General features: G+C 42.8%; 1 protein-coding gene across 5 annotated transcripts in view; it reads right to left on the bottom strand.

Annotated features, from left to right (window-relative positions):
* The window catches only part of LOC148015638 (exportin-4 protein), a 171,894-nt gene that overhangs the window by 104,342 nt on the left and 49,079 nt on the right, over window positions 1–18,473 (bottom strand). For 4 of the 5 annotated variants that reach the window (XR_015688297.1, XM_087664915.1, XM_087664916.1 and 1 more), the window contains exons 3-9: window positions 17,790–17,898; window positions 17,546–17,644; window positions 3,140–3,182; window positions 1,730–1,801; window positions 1,552–1,647; window positions 1,198–1,455; window positions 921–1,101 (exon numbers count right to left, since the gene is read on the bottom strand). Coding sequence is in view for 4 of the 5 variants with exons in the window: in XM_087664915.1 (XP_087521041.1) it covers window positions 921–1,101; window positions 1,198–1,455; window positions 1,552–1,647; window positions 1,730–1,801; window positions 3,140–3,182; window positions 17,546–17,644; window positions 17,790–17,898 (858 nt within the window). In the remaining variant the exon portion in view is untranslated. Of the gene's footprint in view, window positions 1–920; window positions 1,102–1,197; window positions 1,456–1,551; window positions 1,648–1,729; window positions 1,802–3,139; window positions 3,183–17,545; window positions 17,645–17,789; window positions 17,899–18,043; window positions 18,097–18,473 lie in introns of all 5 variants that reach the window. The other variant, XM_087664917.1, reaches the window with a different exon arrangement.

Raw genomic sequence — 18,473 nt, forward strand, 5'->3', positions numbered from 1 at the left:
AAGAACCCTCATCCCACAATTTCATTAGCAACCTTTGATGGCCCTATGCTTACAGACACTATTGCTTCTTTCATGTCAGGAATGGTTTGGAGAAAGGCTCACAGTTCTCTGTTACCCATCTATGTGCCATTTCCCCATCCAAGGTTTTGAATGTACATGCCTCAATTCTGACCCAGAATTTCAGAAACCATCATGAGTTCAGCATTAATTACTTTTTGAAGACATCTTGAATTCCTCAGATCAGAGCTCAGCATGTGATCTTTTTGTTATTTTAAGAATAGGTAAAAACTAAGATGCGTCATCTCAACACTGGAGTGGGACACTCCTTGTTTTAGTCATTAAGGGAAGTTCTCTAGTGGGACTTTTAGGACAATTGGACTGCACTGCACGTGCTGACAGCCTGACATGGAGCCACCTCCAGAGGGTGAGGCTATGGTACAAGGCACCACTTCTTTTATGTGTGTTTCTGTAAGGTTAGCCACCCGTTAACTCCGGTCTGAGACTGGTGGTTTTATTAGCCCTGTAGTTGTACTTGGCATCTCCCATCTTCTCCTGGGTTTTAGCAGAGAGCCAGGATGATAGTATTCCTCTATATGAATTTATTTAGTTATTGGTCTGTAGAGGGATTTGTAAATATTTTTACCTTGGTGGTGATCATGACAGAGGTGTGTTTTTTAATAGAACTTGCATTAAAACAAGCAGAAATCCACACTTTGAGCCAAACACTATGTTTGATATGGTGAGCTGGAAAAGCACTGAATTAATACCTTTGCCAATCAGCACTTTTGTAGAAAAAATGTCCTTCAACAGCTAATAGCAATGATTGATCGTTTTACACAGCAGATCTTAAAGTTTAGCAGACTGCATCTTATAGTATTCCTAAGTTATGACCAAAAGATAATGAAAGTCTGCAAGCTTACCAGAAGGAAAAATGCTTCCAGTCAAACAAGAAAGCTGGACAATAAGTTGTCTTGCTGAGACACAAAGAGGGGAATCAATCCAGCTATTGTCTGATGCACATTTTTGCAAATGTGCATAAAATTGTAAAATCCAACTTGTATGATCTGGTGAGAGCAAAGTATCTTGCCAATCTCGCCCTGGCTGATATAAAGTTCATTAAAATAACCAGAAGTATCGGATTGTTAATAACATCTTCGTTTTTTATTTCCATATCCTAAATAAGAGCCATGACAGTACCTGAAGAAAGCCTGCCTGTTCATTACGCTTGCAAACTGAGCTATCCCGGATAACTGAAAATGCATTTGCCCGGATCTTACCAACAAGCATGGTGCCCCCTAAGCCTTGAATAAGAGTCCCTTGAAATTCCCAGCTTAGGATATGTGACATTAACCGCAATGCGGCAGCACAGACATGCACTTCAAGTTGACTTCCTGAACCTTGCAAGATCTTGCCAGCCACACCCACTGCAGCATCAAATGCCCAGCAATAGAATTTCTGCAGTAACAGAAGCTGTCAATAAACTAAACCTCAAATTATAACGAGTTCTACTTGCACCAATGAAAGTGCAGGAACAAGGTTAAAGTTAAAAACCTGAAGATACTCCAGCTCCAACAATGCACGACAGTGCTCATGAATCTCAGTGGATAATCCCATCGCGCTAGCTGTTGTGGGTGAAAACTCTGACACCTATAAAGAAAGATTAAAATCTGCATACCACTTACACAGGTGAACAGACTTAAATGTCATATTCAAGAGTGCACAATATTACCAGCGACTCCAGGAATGAGATTCCTGCTACTTGAGCAGCCACACCATGTGCACCTGAAATAGACTGCCTAACCTGCATTAAAACATTTTTTATAGAAATCCTTGAATTCATGAGCAATGCTTGAATGGAAATATGTACAGATCTATGTCAATATCCTCTTCCTATGGTTGCTTATACGTTTCATGCTTGAGATCCTTAATCAGTAGATTGCAAAGGCCTTGTATTTTAGTAAGCATCTACATATGTTTTCACCTCAAATAGATGCAAATAGTTTGTGCGCTAGACTGCTAGAGAGAAAAAGTAAGGGAACCTCAAAGTGCTATGGTGTCCTTAACAACAAAAGAAGATAGCTCAAAGTAAAACAGCAACAACTGCAAGCTGATCCAGGGTGGAAGCCTGGTGGGCAGGGAAACACCAAAAACATCATTGTAATACTGCAAGTTGTGTTTGATTCAACTCTAACCCCCTGCACTGAACACATGTGAACACTAAGGCAAACCGAGAAGACTGATAGGTAAAAATGACCAAGCCCGAATCTGCTACTACTGAACTCTGGGACTCAAAACAAAAGTAGAGGCCTTTACTAAAACTGGACAAGCCCACAAACACCTAGAAAGCCAAGCAGGTCAGTTAATGATCATCGGCTCAGCTTGTAAAATAACAGATCAGACCTGTACAAGCTGAATATTACAGAAAACACCTCAAAAAATATAAAGATTGGTTCTATCCAAAAAAATAAATTGTGTGTGTGTGTGTGTGTGTGTGTGTGTGTGTGTGTGTGTGTGAGACATGTGTGCACGTACGCATTCATATGTGCATATCCAGGGTTCTTAAGTTCAGTCCAAAACCATGTCGCCTAATTTGTTAGAACTCATCTTTCCATAAAAGGATCTGGGTTCAGACTCTACAATTGCATAAATATTTAGACACTTTCTTGCAGCATGTCACATCTCATTACTACAATGGAAAGTTGTGTCTACTAACCACCAAGAGATTAGGCACCTTTTAAATTAAAACTTGCCTCCATTAGTGAGGTGCAATTTCACTAGTGGGTTTGATTCATCTCTGATGTGAATCAGCCTACAGAAGGACCATGTGTGATTCCTAGGTGACTTTGACAACAGAGATGCTCTCTGCAGCACGCAAATAGGCAACAAACAAAAATAAAGTTATGTAATTCACATGCACATGTGCATGAGCAGGTGCATGGGTATGCTAATGCATATTTGTATAATGCTAGTTTGGAACTCCTCAAGTGGAAGAAGATCTGTGGATGGCCCAAACAGACAAACACCACTAATCTTGATCTAAAGCTTCTTACTCCATTGATTTCGTCATTTTTGTTAATATATTACTATTATGATCCTTTCTACCAATTCAGAACATCTTCAAGGAAGTAAAGTACATCACCTCATTAAAAAATGCATCTTTCTCTGTAGCAACCATGTCCAACCTGCATGAACAAACACAAATATACAACTCAGTAACATGTTTTTCTTCCTTTATCCAAATTCCAAGCAACGCAACCACAAGAACAATCAAGGAGCAAATAGAAATCATTAAGCACTCTACTAACTCAAATAGACTTATTAATTTACCATAATATGAAATTTGAAAGAAAACAGCATTTTTTTCCTCATACTGCCTTTCAGGGCTACAAATAAAAGAAACCTGAAGGACTTGTTAAATAAAGAGAATAAGCTTCCTAAGCCTTTAGAATCTGTAAGGATGCTCATTCACAAGGCAGTCACCTATACCATCAGCAAGGACATTTTAAATACATCTGTCAAATCATGTTTTACTGTTAGCTTGTCTCTTACCTTGATCTTTCCAAAAGTCTACAAAACAAATTTTCGTGGCTGCCATGGTCTATTTGGCCAATGGCTGAATTCCTTTTTCTCAATACTTATGTTTAGAAGGAATGCAAATAAAGGTGACCACTTGTGGGAGAGTTGTGACAATCTGGCTTCAAAATGGGGGAGACTATCTAGGATGCAGTTTGGCCAATTCCCTAGACTGTCTGTAGATATTAAAACTGACCACATTGTATTGAATTACACAAGTTGGAGATTTTGCATGGCAATTGCTGAGACTTTTGCCAAATAGCATTTCAATCTACCAAAAATGAACAAATAAGTAGTCAGCTAGTCACATTAATCAAGTACTCTTAAAACACCAGCCTCCCAAAATGCACACATCAACGAAACAAGGAAATCCAAAGGCAGAAATGCTCATCCTACAGCAGTAATTATGTTGTGTACAAGGGGAAAAGACCAGCAACAGCTAATCCATGCACTCTGATCATAGTACGAGGGAGTTTCGGAAATGGGGGAACTGGAAATGGGAAAAACTGGAGTTTTGAAGTTTCGGCCAAATTTTGGAAACAGGGAAACAGCGTTTCAGATTGTACACTAAAAAAAATACAATATTATGTGGGTATGTAAATATATCAATGCCTACAACAACATGTACCCAAATTTGATACAAAACTTTGAGTCTTTATGTAATATGACTGAAATCATGATTCATTACACATTTCACAAGTCACGACTCATGACTCACGAGTGAAGATTGAGGAGTCAAGACTGAGGACTCAATGGTTGAAACTTAAGACAGCTTAACACAATTAAGACTCAATTTTCAAAACTTAAGGCAACAAAATGAATTAGAATTTATGAATCATGAATAATCTATGATCTAAAGAGCAGTGAAGACTGACATCAAGAACAATTGAACAAGAATCAAGATGCATAATAAGTGGCATCAAGATACAATGATACATGTAACTATGTCATGTGAATAATCTATCAAAACTCCAAAGTCTAGTGAGACTATAAGTATCAACACCAATGAACAACTGGCAACTCTAGTTTGGACTATGCACAGCTAAACCAACTCCTGTATATCACAAGTCATGACTCATGACTCATCCGGACTCTAAGGATTTGTGCACCATCTCCTCGTCCGACTCCAAGGACCGTAATTGAGAAGTTGATGAAGCAGTCTCAGCCCCATCCTCTGACATTGGCTCTGACTCTACCTGTGATGCACGACCACGTGTGGCCCTTACTCTAAACCTCCTCTGTGCACGAGTCCATGCACTAGTGCCAATAGCTTCTCATAGAGCATGGAGTAGATATCCCGCTCCTCCTGTGGTATCTGTGGAATGTCACTCACCTTCTCTATATCAATCTTGTCAACATTCACCTATAAAGGTGAACGAGACAAAGATATATCATATGAGAGGAGATTCAATATCTTCAATGTTCGTACATATCACAATTTACAATCCAACTTTCAAGCAAATTAGCAATATCAAGTGTCAAGGACTCGAGGTTAAAAAGTTAATTATACATAATACTAATCAATACCAATTTACTTGTGATAGCTCAAGGGACAGAGTGATCCTCTCAAGAAGCTGGAGATTGCAATGGCAAAACACTAAACGCTCCAGCTGGACAATTCTAAGCTTGTTTCTCTTTTCGGTGTGGAAAAGGGCCGATGTGCTATAGTTCCTCTCAGCAAGCCCTGAACTACAATCTTACGAGAGGACCCGAATGGCAATGCGTTTCTATTCAAATTTAAGAGATTGAGATTAAGTAATTGGCAATTGCTAATATGCAAGCAGCAGAATCAACATTTGAGTGGGCAATAGATTATAAAACTTGTTACCTAGGTTGCATAATGCATTAGGTAATCAAGATTCAAAATATAAAAGTCACCAGTCACATACCAAAGTAAAAGAACAATTATTTCTCTCACCAAGAGACAGGCTAAAGCTGTGTCTCTCGAAGCATAGCTATGGGTCGGCCAAAATGAAGAGAATGATTGTGAAATGCCAGCAAATCATCCTCTACTCTTCTCATCATATCTATATCATCCCCTGTGAGACGCCTCATATACTCCATGAAACCCTCCTCTAACTCCTCGCTAGTGTACTGCTCCTCGCTACGCCAAAGGGGATGCAAGATAAGTGTGATAGCATGGATTGCTTTATAGAACCAATCCATCGTGCATTCCACACTGCAAGAATCTCATCGACCTTAGGATAAAATAAGTTAAAAACTTAGAAGTTGGAATAATGATCAATCATCAAGGAGTCGTTAATATCAAATAATTACATGTATAAAAGTTAAACAAAAACTTACTTGTCTTGGGATAAAAAGCTATTGTGAAGCAAGGCCTGGTCAATTTTATCCATATACTCATATCGAAGCCTCAAAGTACTCCCCTCCATATCAGTGATGCGCAATACAATGTAAATAGAAGTGAAACTTTTCACCAATGTCTCTGCCTCAATCGACCAACTCTCATTTAAAATATTGTGCCTAAAAGCAAGAGCCTTTGGAGACTCTCTCTCACTCCATGTGAGCCATTCTTGGCATGCAATGTCCGTATCAAATTTGGACAAACCCGTATCAACCTCTCCACTACAATAAACATATTAGCAAATCTAGTGGTGGAGAGCTTCAGAAGCTCAAGTGTGCTATTGGCTCGAAACATGCTTGTAACGAATGGCCTCTTCTTCACAAATCCTACCAAACTTGTTGCCGTCTTGGAAATGTCATCCACCCGAGATATTTGTCCAACATCTTCAATAAGCAAGCCAAGGCAATGGGATGCACATGGAGTCCATACTATGCTAGGAAACTCCTCCTAAAGCATACGACCCATAGACACACAATTGCTTTCCTTATCTGTCACCACCTGCACCACATTTTAGACTCTTACATCCATGATGACCTGTCGCATGTACTCCCAAATGAAAGCTCCTGTGATGGTAAGACCTAAGGCAGAGGCATCGATAGCCTTAATGAATATGGTGTCTTTACATGAAGACACCAAAACATTGTAAACATTTCTTCAGCGTATATCTGACCATCCATCGCATAATATTATGCATCCATATTACACTCATGTCTCCTTCAAGGGCTCCAATTAAGCCTCTATGGATGCTTTCTCCTTTCAAAGCTCCCGTGTACGTAATGCATCTGCGGATAGGCCTTCCCACTCACACCCTATGTGGCTTAGTGCCCTGATTGTCTTCTTGCATTGATGTGTAGTGGCCACATTGAAAGGGATAGCACACCAAATAAATAAGCGTGTGAGTCATAGAAACAGGGAACGCCCGTTCCGGCGCATAGAAACGGATTAACGCGTTCCGGGAGGTACGAGCCCAGGAAACGCTGGCGAAACGTTCCAGCCCGTTCCCTGGCCCGTTCCAGCCCGTTCCATCCCGTTCCCTGGCCGTTCCCTGTTTGGAACGGCCGTTCCCTGTTTGGAACGGCCGTTCCAACCCAGCCATGTAAATTTTTAATTTTAAAAAAAAAAGTCATGTTGACGTTTCGCTCCCGCCTCCCACTGTCGCCTGTCGCCTGCGTCTGTTCCCTCCGCCTGTCGCGTGCGCCTGTTGGAGGTCCCCTCTGCCTGTCGCGTGCGCCTATCGCGTGTCCCCTGCTTCTGTCGCCTGCGCCTGCGCCTGCGTCTGGACTCTGTCCCCTGCGCCTGTCGCGTGCGCCTGGGCCCTGTCCCCTGTTCCCTGCACCTGCACCTGTCCCCTGTGTCTGCCCTGCCTGCTCGTGCTCCTCCGCCTGCTCCGTGCACCTGCCCCGCCTACTCCTGCTCCTGCTCCTCCGCCTGCTCCGTGCACCTGCCCCGCCTGCTCCTGCTCCTCGGCCTGCAGGCTGCTCGGCTTTGACTCTCCCACCTGCCTCTGAGTCTCCCGCCTACGTCGCATGCGGCACACGGTACACTTTGAACCTTGGTTGAAATTTTTGCAATTTCATTGAACTTTGACGCATGGATGTTAAAATGTTGGCTGCAAATTTCTGTAATTAGTAATTACTAATTTCATTGAAGTTTACAGTTTACTGATTATTTGTCACTTCTATATAGATGGCAGCATTGACATCTATGGGATCTTCATCATCCTCAGCAGGTACTTCGTCAACAACTGGACGAAGTCGAAGCACTACTTGGTCATGGTGGGATGAGGTAGATGCAGGGGTGCCATTGAGAGGTGGAGGGGCTCGCCCTTGGAAATGCAAACTTTGCCCTTATGCTCGCACTAGTGGGGCTGATAAAGTGAGAGCCCATCTTCTACATGAGGAGGGGAAAGAGGTGCGTTTTTGCACCAATGTATCAATTGAGAAAAGGCAGGAGTTACTTGACCGCATAGCCACTTCTATGGGGAATTCACATGCCAGGAGGACGCCAAATATAGCAGTGGATCCAACAACGTGGACTCCAAGGCCAGCAGGGCATGGTGCTTCATGCAGAAGACCACCAGGATTAGTGGCTACGCAGCCTTCTCGTGGGCCATCAATGGCAACAGGTCGTGGTGTTAAACAGAGTTCATTGCACACTTCATGGGAACCAAAGAAAAAAGAGGAAACAAATGCAGCAGTGGCACGTTTTTTTTACCATGACCATATTGCATTCAAATCAGCCAGGTCACCTTATTTTTTAAATATGGTGACAAAGATTGCAGAGTATGGACCCACATATAAGCCCCCTTCATCAGAAACTATCAGGACTACATTGCTTCAAAAGGAGAAAGTGGCCATAGAGATTGCAACAGCAAATATTCGCAATCAATGGGCAAGAAATGGAGTGACATTGATAGCAAATGGATGGAGTAACACACGCCATAGGTCCATACATGGTGTTGTTGCATATTCTCGTGGAGATGTATACTTCATTGGTAGTCATGATGCTTCAGAGACTGGAAAGAGTGCAGATGTATTGGCATCCGAGTGGTGCGAGGCAGTGCAGGCTGTTGGGGCAGAAAATGTAGTGCAGTTTGTGGCAGATGGTGAACCTACAAATAGGGCAGCAGGAAACATTTTAATGGCAATGTATCCACATATCACCTTTAGTCCATGCATGGCGCATTGCTTGAATAACTTGTTGAAGGATATTGGAGACTTGCCATGGATTGCATCTCTTATTGCGAAAGGCAACAAGATTATCACTTTTATATGTAATCATCAGTACTTGCATGCTGAGTTTCGCAAGAGAAGTAACAAAGAACTTCTTAAATACTCGGATACACGATTTGCATATAACTTTCTTATGCTTGGTCGATTGCACTATTGCAAAGGTGCAATTCGGGAGCTATTTGCTAGTGATGAGTATGAAAATTGGAATGGGGCTGCCACTGCTACTGCTGTGTTATGTAATGCATATGTTTCTGATAGAGATTTTTGGGATGAGGTTAATCGCACCAACCAAATGGTTGATCCTATTATGCACATGTTGAGGCTTGCAGATGGCATGGATCCATGCATTGGGAAGATCTATGAAGGTATGGATCGCATGATTGAGAGGTTGGAGAGTTTGGAACCAAATGCAGATAGGTATGAGCAGATCAAGGAGTTATGCATCAATAGATGGAATGAGTATGACTCTCCTATGCATGCTGCAGCATATGTGCTTGATCCTGAGTTTCAAGGAAAGATGCAAGAAAGAGACCTTGAGGTGGTCAAGGCTTGGAACACATTGCTTGCAAGGCTTTATCCCAGCCGTGAAATGCAACGCAAAATTAAAAATCAGCTCTCTGTATATCGGCAAACATTAGGGATGTTTGGTACAGAGGATGCACTAGAGGACAGGATAAATATTGGGGCTGCTTTATGGTGGGAGGACTACGGGGCAGAAGCTCCAGAGTTGCAGAGTTTGGCTATTCGTATTCTTAGCCAAACAATTAGCTCTTCTTGTTTAGAGCAACTATGGAGCTCATTCAATCACATTCACTCAAAGAAGAGAAATCGTCTTGGTACAATGAAGACGAATGACCTAGTTTATGTAAGCTCCAATCTTCGCTTGCTAGCTCGTACATCAGTTGCAAAGGCTGATTCTTTTATATGTTGGGAAAAAGATGACGATGATGATGATGGTGATGATGATGGACAGGATGTTGTTCAACAGGATGAGCATTCAGGCACAGTGGAGCCATCTTCCATGAATCAGAGCACTTAGTAGCTAGCCTTTTGGAACTTTAGAGTATTGACTTGGAAATTGGAGCTCGTGTAACTTGGATCTTTACTATTTAGGCTTTAAAGTTTAGTGCATATTTTGTGTTTTTGCAATGCACACTTGTTGCCAGTTGGACTTATGCAACATTGTTGATTAGAATGTTGAATTATGAATGCGACAATCCATTGCTAGTTACAATGTTTTGAATCTTTATTATTGTTGAAACTTGATTATTATGTCTCTAGAGTTTAATTTCATGAATTATGGTTGATATGGTCTCTCTCTCTAGATTCTAAGACAAGTGTTGACTCTCTCTCTCTCTCTCTCTACCTACCTACCTACCTACCTACCTACCTATATATATATATATATATATATATATATATATATATATATATATATATATATATATATATATATATATATATATATATATATATATATATATATATATATATACCGTTCCCTCCGTTCCCGTCCCCTCACTTTGGACGTTCCCCCCGTTCCAGGGGGTCCCGTTTCCGTTCCCGTTCCCCGTTCCTGGTAACTATGGTGTGAGTTCCCTAGTTGCCTCCACAATTGCCTGCCTCTGAAGTCTTGCATGGATACTAGCACGATGCAAGGAGCCCTTTTGCCCACCACCACTCGAAGATGGCAACGGGGTCCTTTTTGCACTTGGACCCAATACAAATATGGATGCACTTCTTTTTTATGTGCCACTAGCACCTCGAATTTGGCTAGCGCCACTAGGCCCACTAGCCTCTCTTTGCCCCACTTTTGCTTCATTAGCCCAATGTGGTGTTGGTTGAGAGGATTCATTCTCTTCTAGCTCAACATCCATACGCTTCTGGCGCCAAAGATAGAGACTTACTATTACATCTGCCGGCACATTTGCACAAGGCCCGATGTCTTTGTTGGGAATGCATGCCAAGTGGTCTTTCACGTGCATTACACTCCCCGATTTCTCCAATCCACAATAGTTGCATCACCGCTTCCTAGACTCGCCTTGCACCTAATCCCATCGGCCGCGGAAGGGGCGGATAATGGAGGCCCAGAGCTCTACTAAGGTCACCTATACTGAAAGTCTCACTCCGCCGAAAGCCTCTTGACACCGCGCCTTCCAAATATGCCAACCAGTAAGACTCCCTATGATCTCCCATACCTCAAAGCGGTCTGTTGTGGGCTCCAGTACCTGGCGGATGGGTAGAGTCTCCAAACTGACCACCGCACACGACCCTGCCTCGATAATGAATATCGTGTCTTGTATCCTGGCCTCATACAGAAGGTGACGGCTCTGGCTGACTGCCTGCCAACAGAAGGCTCTCCATGAGATACATCCAAGGCTAGGTGCTATACAGTGAAGGATGCGGCATGCTCCTCTCCACACGAGCTGCACCGCCTCACATGACCAAAGGCAGCGCTTTAGGGTTTCCAGAGGCTACTATGTGCAGCACTTACAACCTCCCTCCTTCTGCATCTCGGCAAGTCAACTTCCCACCGCCAAGCCTCCATGTGCCACTAACCATAAGAAATACGATCCCCTCCTCGACCTCCAGCTATCCCACAGGCAGTACCAGAAGGTCCATTGGAAAGGCTCCGTGATGCTATCCTCCACCCAGTGCCTACTACGTGACAGTGCCCAATCCATATCCTCCTGCATCCATACGTGTCTACCAATCCTAGCAGTGTACTCCAGGAACCTCGGTGGCTTCTTGGCAACCGTAGTGACCGGCCATAGCCACTCTCCCAAATCCCACTCCAGCTCATCAAGTGGCCTGTTCTCCCAGATCCAGAGGCGCCACTTCCTGAACTCCGTCTAGAAGACAAAAGAGTTCAGTCGCCATGTCTTTTCCTATAGGCCAATCACCCGAATCCTCCCCTATGAAAGGATAGCTATCCCCTCATCGTGCTGCCCTCTATCAAGAGCCAGATGCCCCCCCTCCTGTACGGTGAAGAAGGTCCCCGATGGAGCACCACCCACTCTACCCGCCACCTATAGGGGGATGCTTGCTAGTGAAAACCTAGCGGCCCATACCTCCCGAGGCTCTATCAGCTCTCGTATCGGGGGAGCAAGCCATTCTTGACATATTGTTGTGTCTACCTCCCTTCTTCTCAACTCCACTCCCCTCTGGCAGCCTGATACTCCCTGCAGCACCTCCTCGTCCATCATCCTATACACCTCACGCCATGTCCTGATGGTACGAGCCGAGCCGGCCTCCCAGCCAGCCCACTCGATGTGGAGCGCTCGTCAATCTGTGCCCCTTCCCGATCTCTGACCTGGGGATTCCAGACCACCGACTGACGGTCTATCTCCTCCTGGCATCCTGGGGGGCTCTGGATTAGGGCCTTACGGAGTCCCTACCACACGAGGAGCAAGCTGAGTAGGAAAGGTGATCTGGGCTGACGTGAAGATCCATCTTAAGGACAACCTCCACTCACCCCCAAGTCTCGGTCTATAATTCTGAAGACCCTCCTGCAATAGGACCTTCTAGGTATATCCTCCTGGTGTGAGTCCGCGAACAACTAGCTTGCCCAAGAGGGCCATACTCTGATACTCTGGGTCTATGATCCCAAGTCCTCCCTCTCACCAATGCCATATGATGGTCGCCCACGCCACCTTGGCCCTAGAATCCTTGGAGCCATCTGACCCAGACCAAAGGAAATTCCGCACTAGGCGGCCGAGTTGCACTACACAGGATAAGGAGAAGCACCAACACAAGGCGATATACCAGGCCTGTAACTTCATCCGCACTGTCAGCATGACCTGATTGTAAAAGGGCACTTAGACAAGTGGACAATTCCCCTGCGAGGGCACTGTCCCAATGGCACCGTTGCATAGCATATTGCATGAGCATGACCTCTTGCATCTCCCTTTGCATTACTCCATGCATTGGCATTCTATTCATGTAAACATGCATCTGTGCGCATTTATCCCTTTTCGGTCTTTTGGAGTGGTCAACTCTAGGATCCATCATATTCGTAGCATAACACATAGCAGTTCTCCTAAAGACAGTTTCCCTACCCTTGCTTGCTTGCTTGTTTTGCTTATCTTGCTAAGCCCACCATCCTCTTATTTGCCTTTCCACATATTCACCACATGATTGGCACATACACACACTTGTTCTCATCCATAGGCACTTATCCTAGTCGGTGCAAGGGATTGGTCTACTAGTTTTGTGCTTGACTTGGGTTTAAAACTCTCTTTATATTTTCCTATCTGTCACTTAATTGGCCGTTGCGCCTATATTACTTATGTATTTTCAAAGCATTTATCTTTTTTTTTTAAAGTCCATTGATTCCATCCGCCTTTGTAGGACTTGGTAGGCCCTTGGGCAACCGCTGAGCACCCTTGGTCCGATGCCCTGGCCTCTCTCGGGTGATCACTTGAGCTCCCTTGGTAAGATAACCATCGCCTCTGTAGTCTTCGTAAGCCATTGGGAAGCTAACGTGCACCCTTTGTCCAATGCCCTGGCTGCTTTGGGTGGGACGCCTTGGGGTAAATTGAAATTTAGGTTGGTCTACTTTTCTCGCCCTATTTTGGGCCTGAGAAGGGGTGTTATGCTAAGAATTGCTCTTAGCCACTTAAACGGCCCCAAAATATGCTTATTTAGGTTTATTTTAGCCAATACCCTAAAACAGGGAGCGGATCGAGAGAGTAAGTGGCAGAGGATCTAGAACCCTAATTTTCTATAAATTGACAGCCAACCCTCCACTCTTTCCTCAATCTCGTTTTTGCAGGTTTCAGGTGTTACCAGCTTGCTGCCCACACCCCGGTCACGGAGGACATCTCAACCCTTGCTGTCCATCACTGTTCCCTACAGTCTGGCGCCTCTTTCCAGCCCTCCACACGCTGATTGCTGCTGTTTCTACCTCGCTACTGACTGCTGATCATCTGCACTGCTGTCGTACAACCTGCCACGTCAGCAAACTGCTGTGTTTGCAGGCCCCGACTGTCGCCCTGACAGTTTTCTTTCTTGTTGCAGTCGCTGCAGTTTTTCTCTCTACTGCAAGCTGTCCTGCCTGCGTTTCTAGTCTTTCTCTCGTGCAGGCTGTGATCCTGCCTACGATTTTAGTCTTTCTCTCACCTGCTGCCTACATTTTGTCTTTCTCTCTCCTGCAGGCTATTCTACCTGCGTTTTTAGTCTCTCTCACCTGCTGCCTGCGTTTTTAGTCTTTCTCTCTCCTCACTGTTGTTTGCATCAGATCCAGCTTCTCACTACTGCGTTTGCTGGTGTTCAACATCTGGAGGCTGCCTTGCTGCGATTCGGGATCCGTACGGAGTACAACACACTCTCCTGCTCACTACCCCTGCCCTGATCCTTGAGATACAAGAGTTCGAGGTTCAGTATTCATTCACTGCATAGTGTGTTTGATGCATGAGCATCGTATTATTAGTAGTCATATCATTTCATTTATTAACTGTGTTCATTGTCTCTGAGTTACCCTAACCCTAACCCTAACCGTGTTCTTTTATCAGTCTGTGCTTTGTCGTACGGTTTCTATTTATGCTTCTGTGTTAGGGTATTTTCTTTACAAGGTGTTCCCCTTACATTTCCATTCTCCCACGGACTCATTTCTATTCCCTGAAGACCTCCTGCTTCCATATCGTTCTCGTTCCCATCCCCATTCTTGTTCCTCTCACCATCGTGCCAATGCCACAAAGGTGAAAGAGGAGCTAGGGCCATATCTCCCAATCATGTTGATACCAAAAGGAAGGTGGACCATGTGTATTGGTTGAGATGTTGGGAAACCAAATGAAGAATCTAAGCATCTCAACTAGTTGCTAGAGACCTATGAGGAGAAACGAAACTTCCATATCACTCAAAGAAGTAGAGATAAATTGAGAGAGAACATGAAGCCACCAAGGGAGGGCTAAAAACCATGTCTATGTTGAAAATTATACAATCATAATCCTATGACAGCCTCTTTGTATGGAGCAGTAAGGCAAGGGACATGCAACAGTCTAGAAAAAATGCCTTGTATCCCATAGGTATAGTGAGGAAAAGTGCTACCGTGCTACAACTATAAAAGAGTATACATGACAATCATTTGAATGCAATGCTATTGTACTTTGTACTTTCTGTCTTGTTTATGTCTACTCAAGATTGTATTTATGAGTCCAAGCTAATCTATCTTGAAACCTAATTCACTTAATACTCTAAGTCATCATGCTTCTTGTCCATGAATTCCAACCACCATAGTTAAACCTTGCTTAAGGATCCGTATTTCTCAACATGGTATCAAAGTCATGGTTAGTATGGTTCAGCTCAACTCACTACTCCTCCAACTCCCCATAAACTCTAGTCAGCTTAGCTACACAAGATGACTTCATCTCTCACTCTATTTTCACTCTACCTCTCTTGATTGCCATAGCCAACCAGCACCCTCCTCTGTTAGAGCTCTTGGATCTCTTCAACCAAGCCATATCTCAATAAGCTTTCTTCTAGGGAGTTGTTCCTTAACTCAGGACGCTTCGGACTGGCACCTCGATCCACGACATTGGCGATCTCCTACTCTAGTATTGAAGACATTGTTGCTCGCTACCCAGATTGTGGCTGCATCCGGTCGTACAACTCGAATAATGTGAACACGCCGCAATCCATCCTGTGGCCATATGGCATTTGAAGCTTGGTATCTAAGCTCTCACACCAAAAATCAGCCCCAATGGTACACTCCTCAAGTTGTTGAAAGGAAAAAACACGCCCCTGTCAAAATCCTAACTGTGGCAGCCATAGCCACTTTTCTTAAAGCTTATAAATCCCTTCATTTTCTTACTTTCCTTAGCAACCAAGTCATTGCTACTCTGATTCACTGTACTACTCAATCTCCAACAAGGTTTCATCTCATGCCACTTGGGAACAATTGGACACACTATTTATCACCCAATCTAAATCTTCAAAATATGGATTGTTAATTGAGTTTTTTCAGATTGGATATGAAGGCTGATACATTCCTTGCAAATCATCTTAAGTATATGGAAAGTCTGCTAGCTCAACTTGCAAGGATTAACTTAAAAATGAATGAAGATGTATGCATTGGAGTCTTGCTTAAGAGTCTTTCTCTAGAATTTGGTAATGTCTCCACTACACTAATTTATATACCAAATCCAAAGTTGGTAAACATCAAAGCATCACTCCTTGAAGAAGAGAGAAAGCTCAAAGGTAAAGAAGAAGCAAGCTCTTCAAAGGAAGAACAGCTGCTCTATGTCAGCAACAAGTACAAAGGGAAGAAAGATATTGTTTGACTTCTACAAAAGAACCAGGTACATTGAAAAATTTTGTCATGCCAAGAAAATATCACAAAAGACCTACCTTGCAACTATCAAAGAAGAAGACCATGAAGAAGAATAAGAAGAAGAATAAGACACTCAAGAGCAAAAGGACAAGCCTCATCAGTCCTTCTATTCCCAATATTTAAACCGACTTTTTTAAGCCTTATATGTACTTGCATTAATGCTCCAATCATAAGCTTTGTAACCCTCATGTAACCTATGCACTACAAGCTCTGCACACTTAGTGAGGCCTTGTGATAGCCTCTAGCTTTATATAGTTGTTTTTTTCCATGTATACAATTAGCAAGGTTCTACTCATGACAGCCTCTGTATACTCAATGTTTTTTTATGGTTGTGATTGGGAAGGGTCATTAAGAATTATGCAATCATACTCCTATGATAGTCTCTTTGTATGGAGCAGTAAAGCAAGGGACATGCAACAGTCTACAAGAAATGCCTTGTATCCCATAGGCATTTGAATGCAATGCTATTGTACTTTGTTCAGTCTTGTCCATGTTTACTCAAGATTGTGTTTTATAAGTCCAAGCTAATCTATCTTGGAACCTAATTCACTTGAGTAATACTCTAAGCCGTCATGCTTCTTGTCCATGAATTCCAACCACCATAGCTAAACCTTGCTCAAGGATCCATGTTTCTCAAGAGTCCATAGCCCAGTTAGAACCAATATACCCTTGAAAAGTTAGCTAGGTATAGAAATACAAGCTACTAATAACATTTGTCCCTTCACAATGTCCACATCGCTATCAATTACATAGCAAGAATCATGTGAGACGTCAAACTTGGGAACATACAACCTAACACATCATTATTTACACATCATCTTAAAAGAGATGTGACTAGAGAAAATGCCCAAGTAACTACATTTGTCCCTTCATATGCTCAGGTACATACATATCACCAAGTTATAGAACATCTTTATAAATTAAGATTAGAATTGAGAATAATATTAGTAATCATTTCTTATAAGTCATAGGTTGTGATAATCACTGTTGGAAGATGCATGATTGATAAACTGTGGGGACTTTCCCCACCAAAAAAAGAGACATGTTGGTCCACTACAAAAGCTACAATTACCCACTCAACCATCCTTTTCCCCTGCCAAGACTCTACCAGCCTGAATATACCTGGCCTCTGTTAACATTATTTTCTGGTTTGGATCAGAACTCTAAACCTTATATTAGTATGACCTTGTCAGACAAGTTTTACAAGAATGTTACTTTAACTCTTTCAAGCTCAGAAAATATCATGAACATGGTTTATCATCATTGAGACACTACTGTGGTGTTGACCAAATGCAAAATGCCTTGGTGACCAATGAAGAGTGTTCTCGATAGCCTCCAGTTTGTCAGCAGATACCCAACATACAATATCTCAACATGGTCTTACATTAGGAAGGGTTTTCAACTGACAGAGATGGTGTTAATCCTCACAAAAGATCAGAAATACATGCAAGCCACTTTTATGACAACTGGGATTGTATTGAAGCTTCAATTTTTTAGAACACATACAGTTCTTTAGGTTTTTAAAGAGTACACTGTTTCTATTACCAGCCCCGTTTCGTCAATGCTGCTGCGACAGCTGCAACTTTGGCCTGCACATAAGCCTCAGGTGCAGCAGCCCTAGCCATCACATAGTGCAGACAATAACTGCCACAAATTCCAAGTTGAGCTATTGTACAAACACAATGTATACTGACCAAAAGGACAGTGTGGATACATGCATACAAGAAGTTAAATTTGAAACTATCAAAATGAGACAGTCAAACTAACAGAAAGGGGTGATGGAGCATACATTCGCAAATTACTCTTCTCATCTGCTGTGAAGGTCCCCCATTCACGTATTGCAGACTCCTGTAATGCAGCAGCTGCTTGAAAGCGGGCATTTGCTATCTGCGAATGCTCTGTACAGACAAGATTTTAAATGATCAAAATGCTTGATAATGTTCTCATTCAAATACAACCTATTAACACGATTTCTAGTCAGAAAAATTGAATTTGTGCCCACGTCCTAGATGTGAGCATGCAATTACTGGATGGGAAACCCACACAAGTTTATGCTTTGGGCCATTCGTATAGCTGGTTCTACCTTGCCCTCCCACCTGCATCACGTTTGTCATATAATGGACAAGTTCCCATCTAGATAGAACTTGGCGATTGCCTTAATAATTAAATGAGGCCATCAAACTTAGTGTTCTCAAATAGAGAGAGCATCTACAGAGCGAATTGCTCCTTCTCATAAATCTCCAGAAATATCACAATGAATCTGAAATAACTTTGTCAAAACTTGGATACTCATTGTTGGTTGAAAAATGACCAGTTTCTAAGATCTTCAAAAGTTATTCCGTTATCATTTAGTCCACTGGAATACCTAGCAAGTGTGGGGACAATCCAAGCAAGGCATGTCTTTCATTCATCATCAAAATTTACTGCTACCACACTTGCCACTTCTCAATGTTGTGGACACGAGCTTTAACAT

The sequence above is a fragment of the Lygodium microphyllum genome, chromosome 24 (assembly GCF_053477565.2).
Source record: "Lygodium microphyllum isolate KBCC chromosome 24, Lygodium_microphyllum_v1.1.10, whole genome shotgun sequence".
Lineage (NCBI taxonomy): Eukaryota > Viridiplantae > Streptophyta > Polypodiopsida > Schizaeales > Lygodiaceae > Lygodium > Lygodium microphyllum.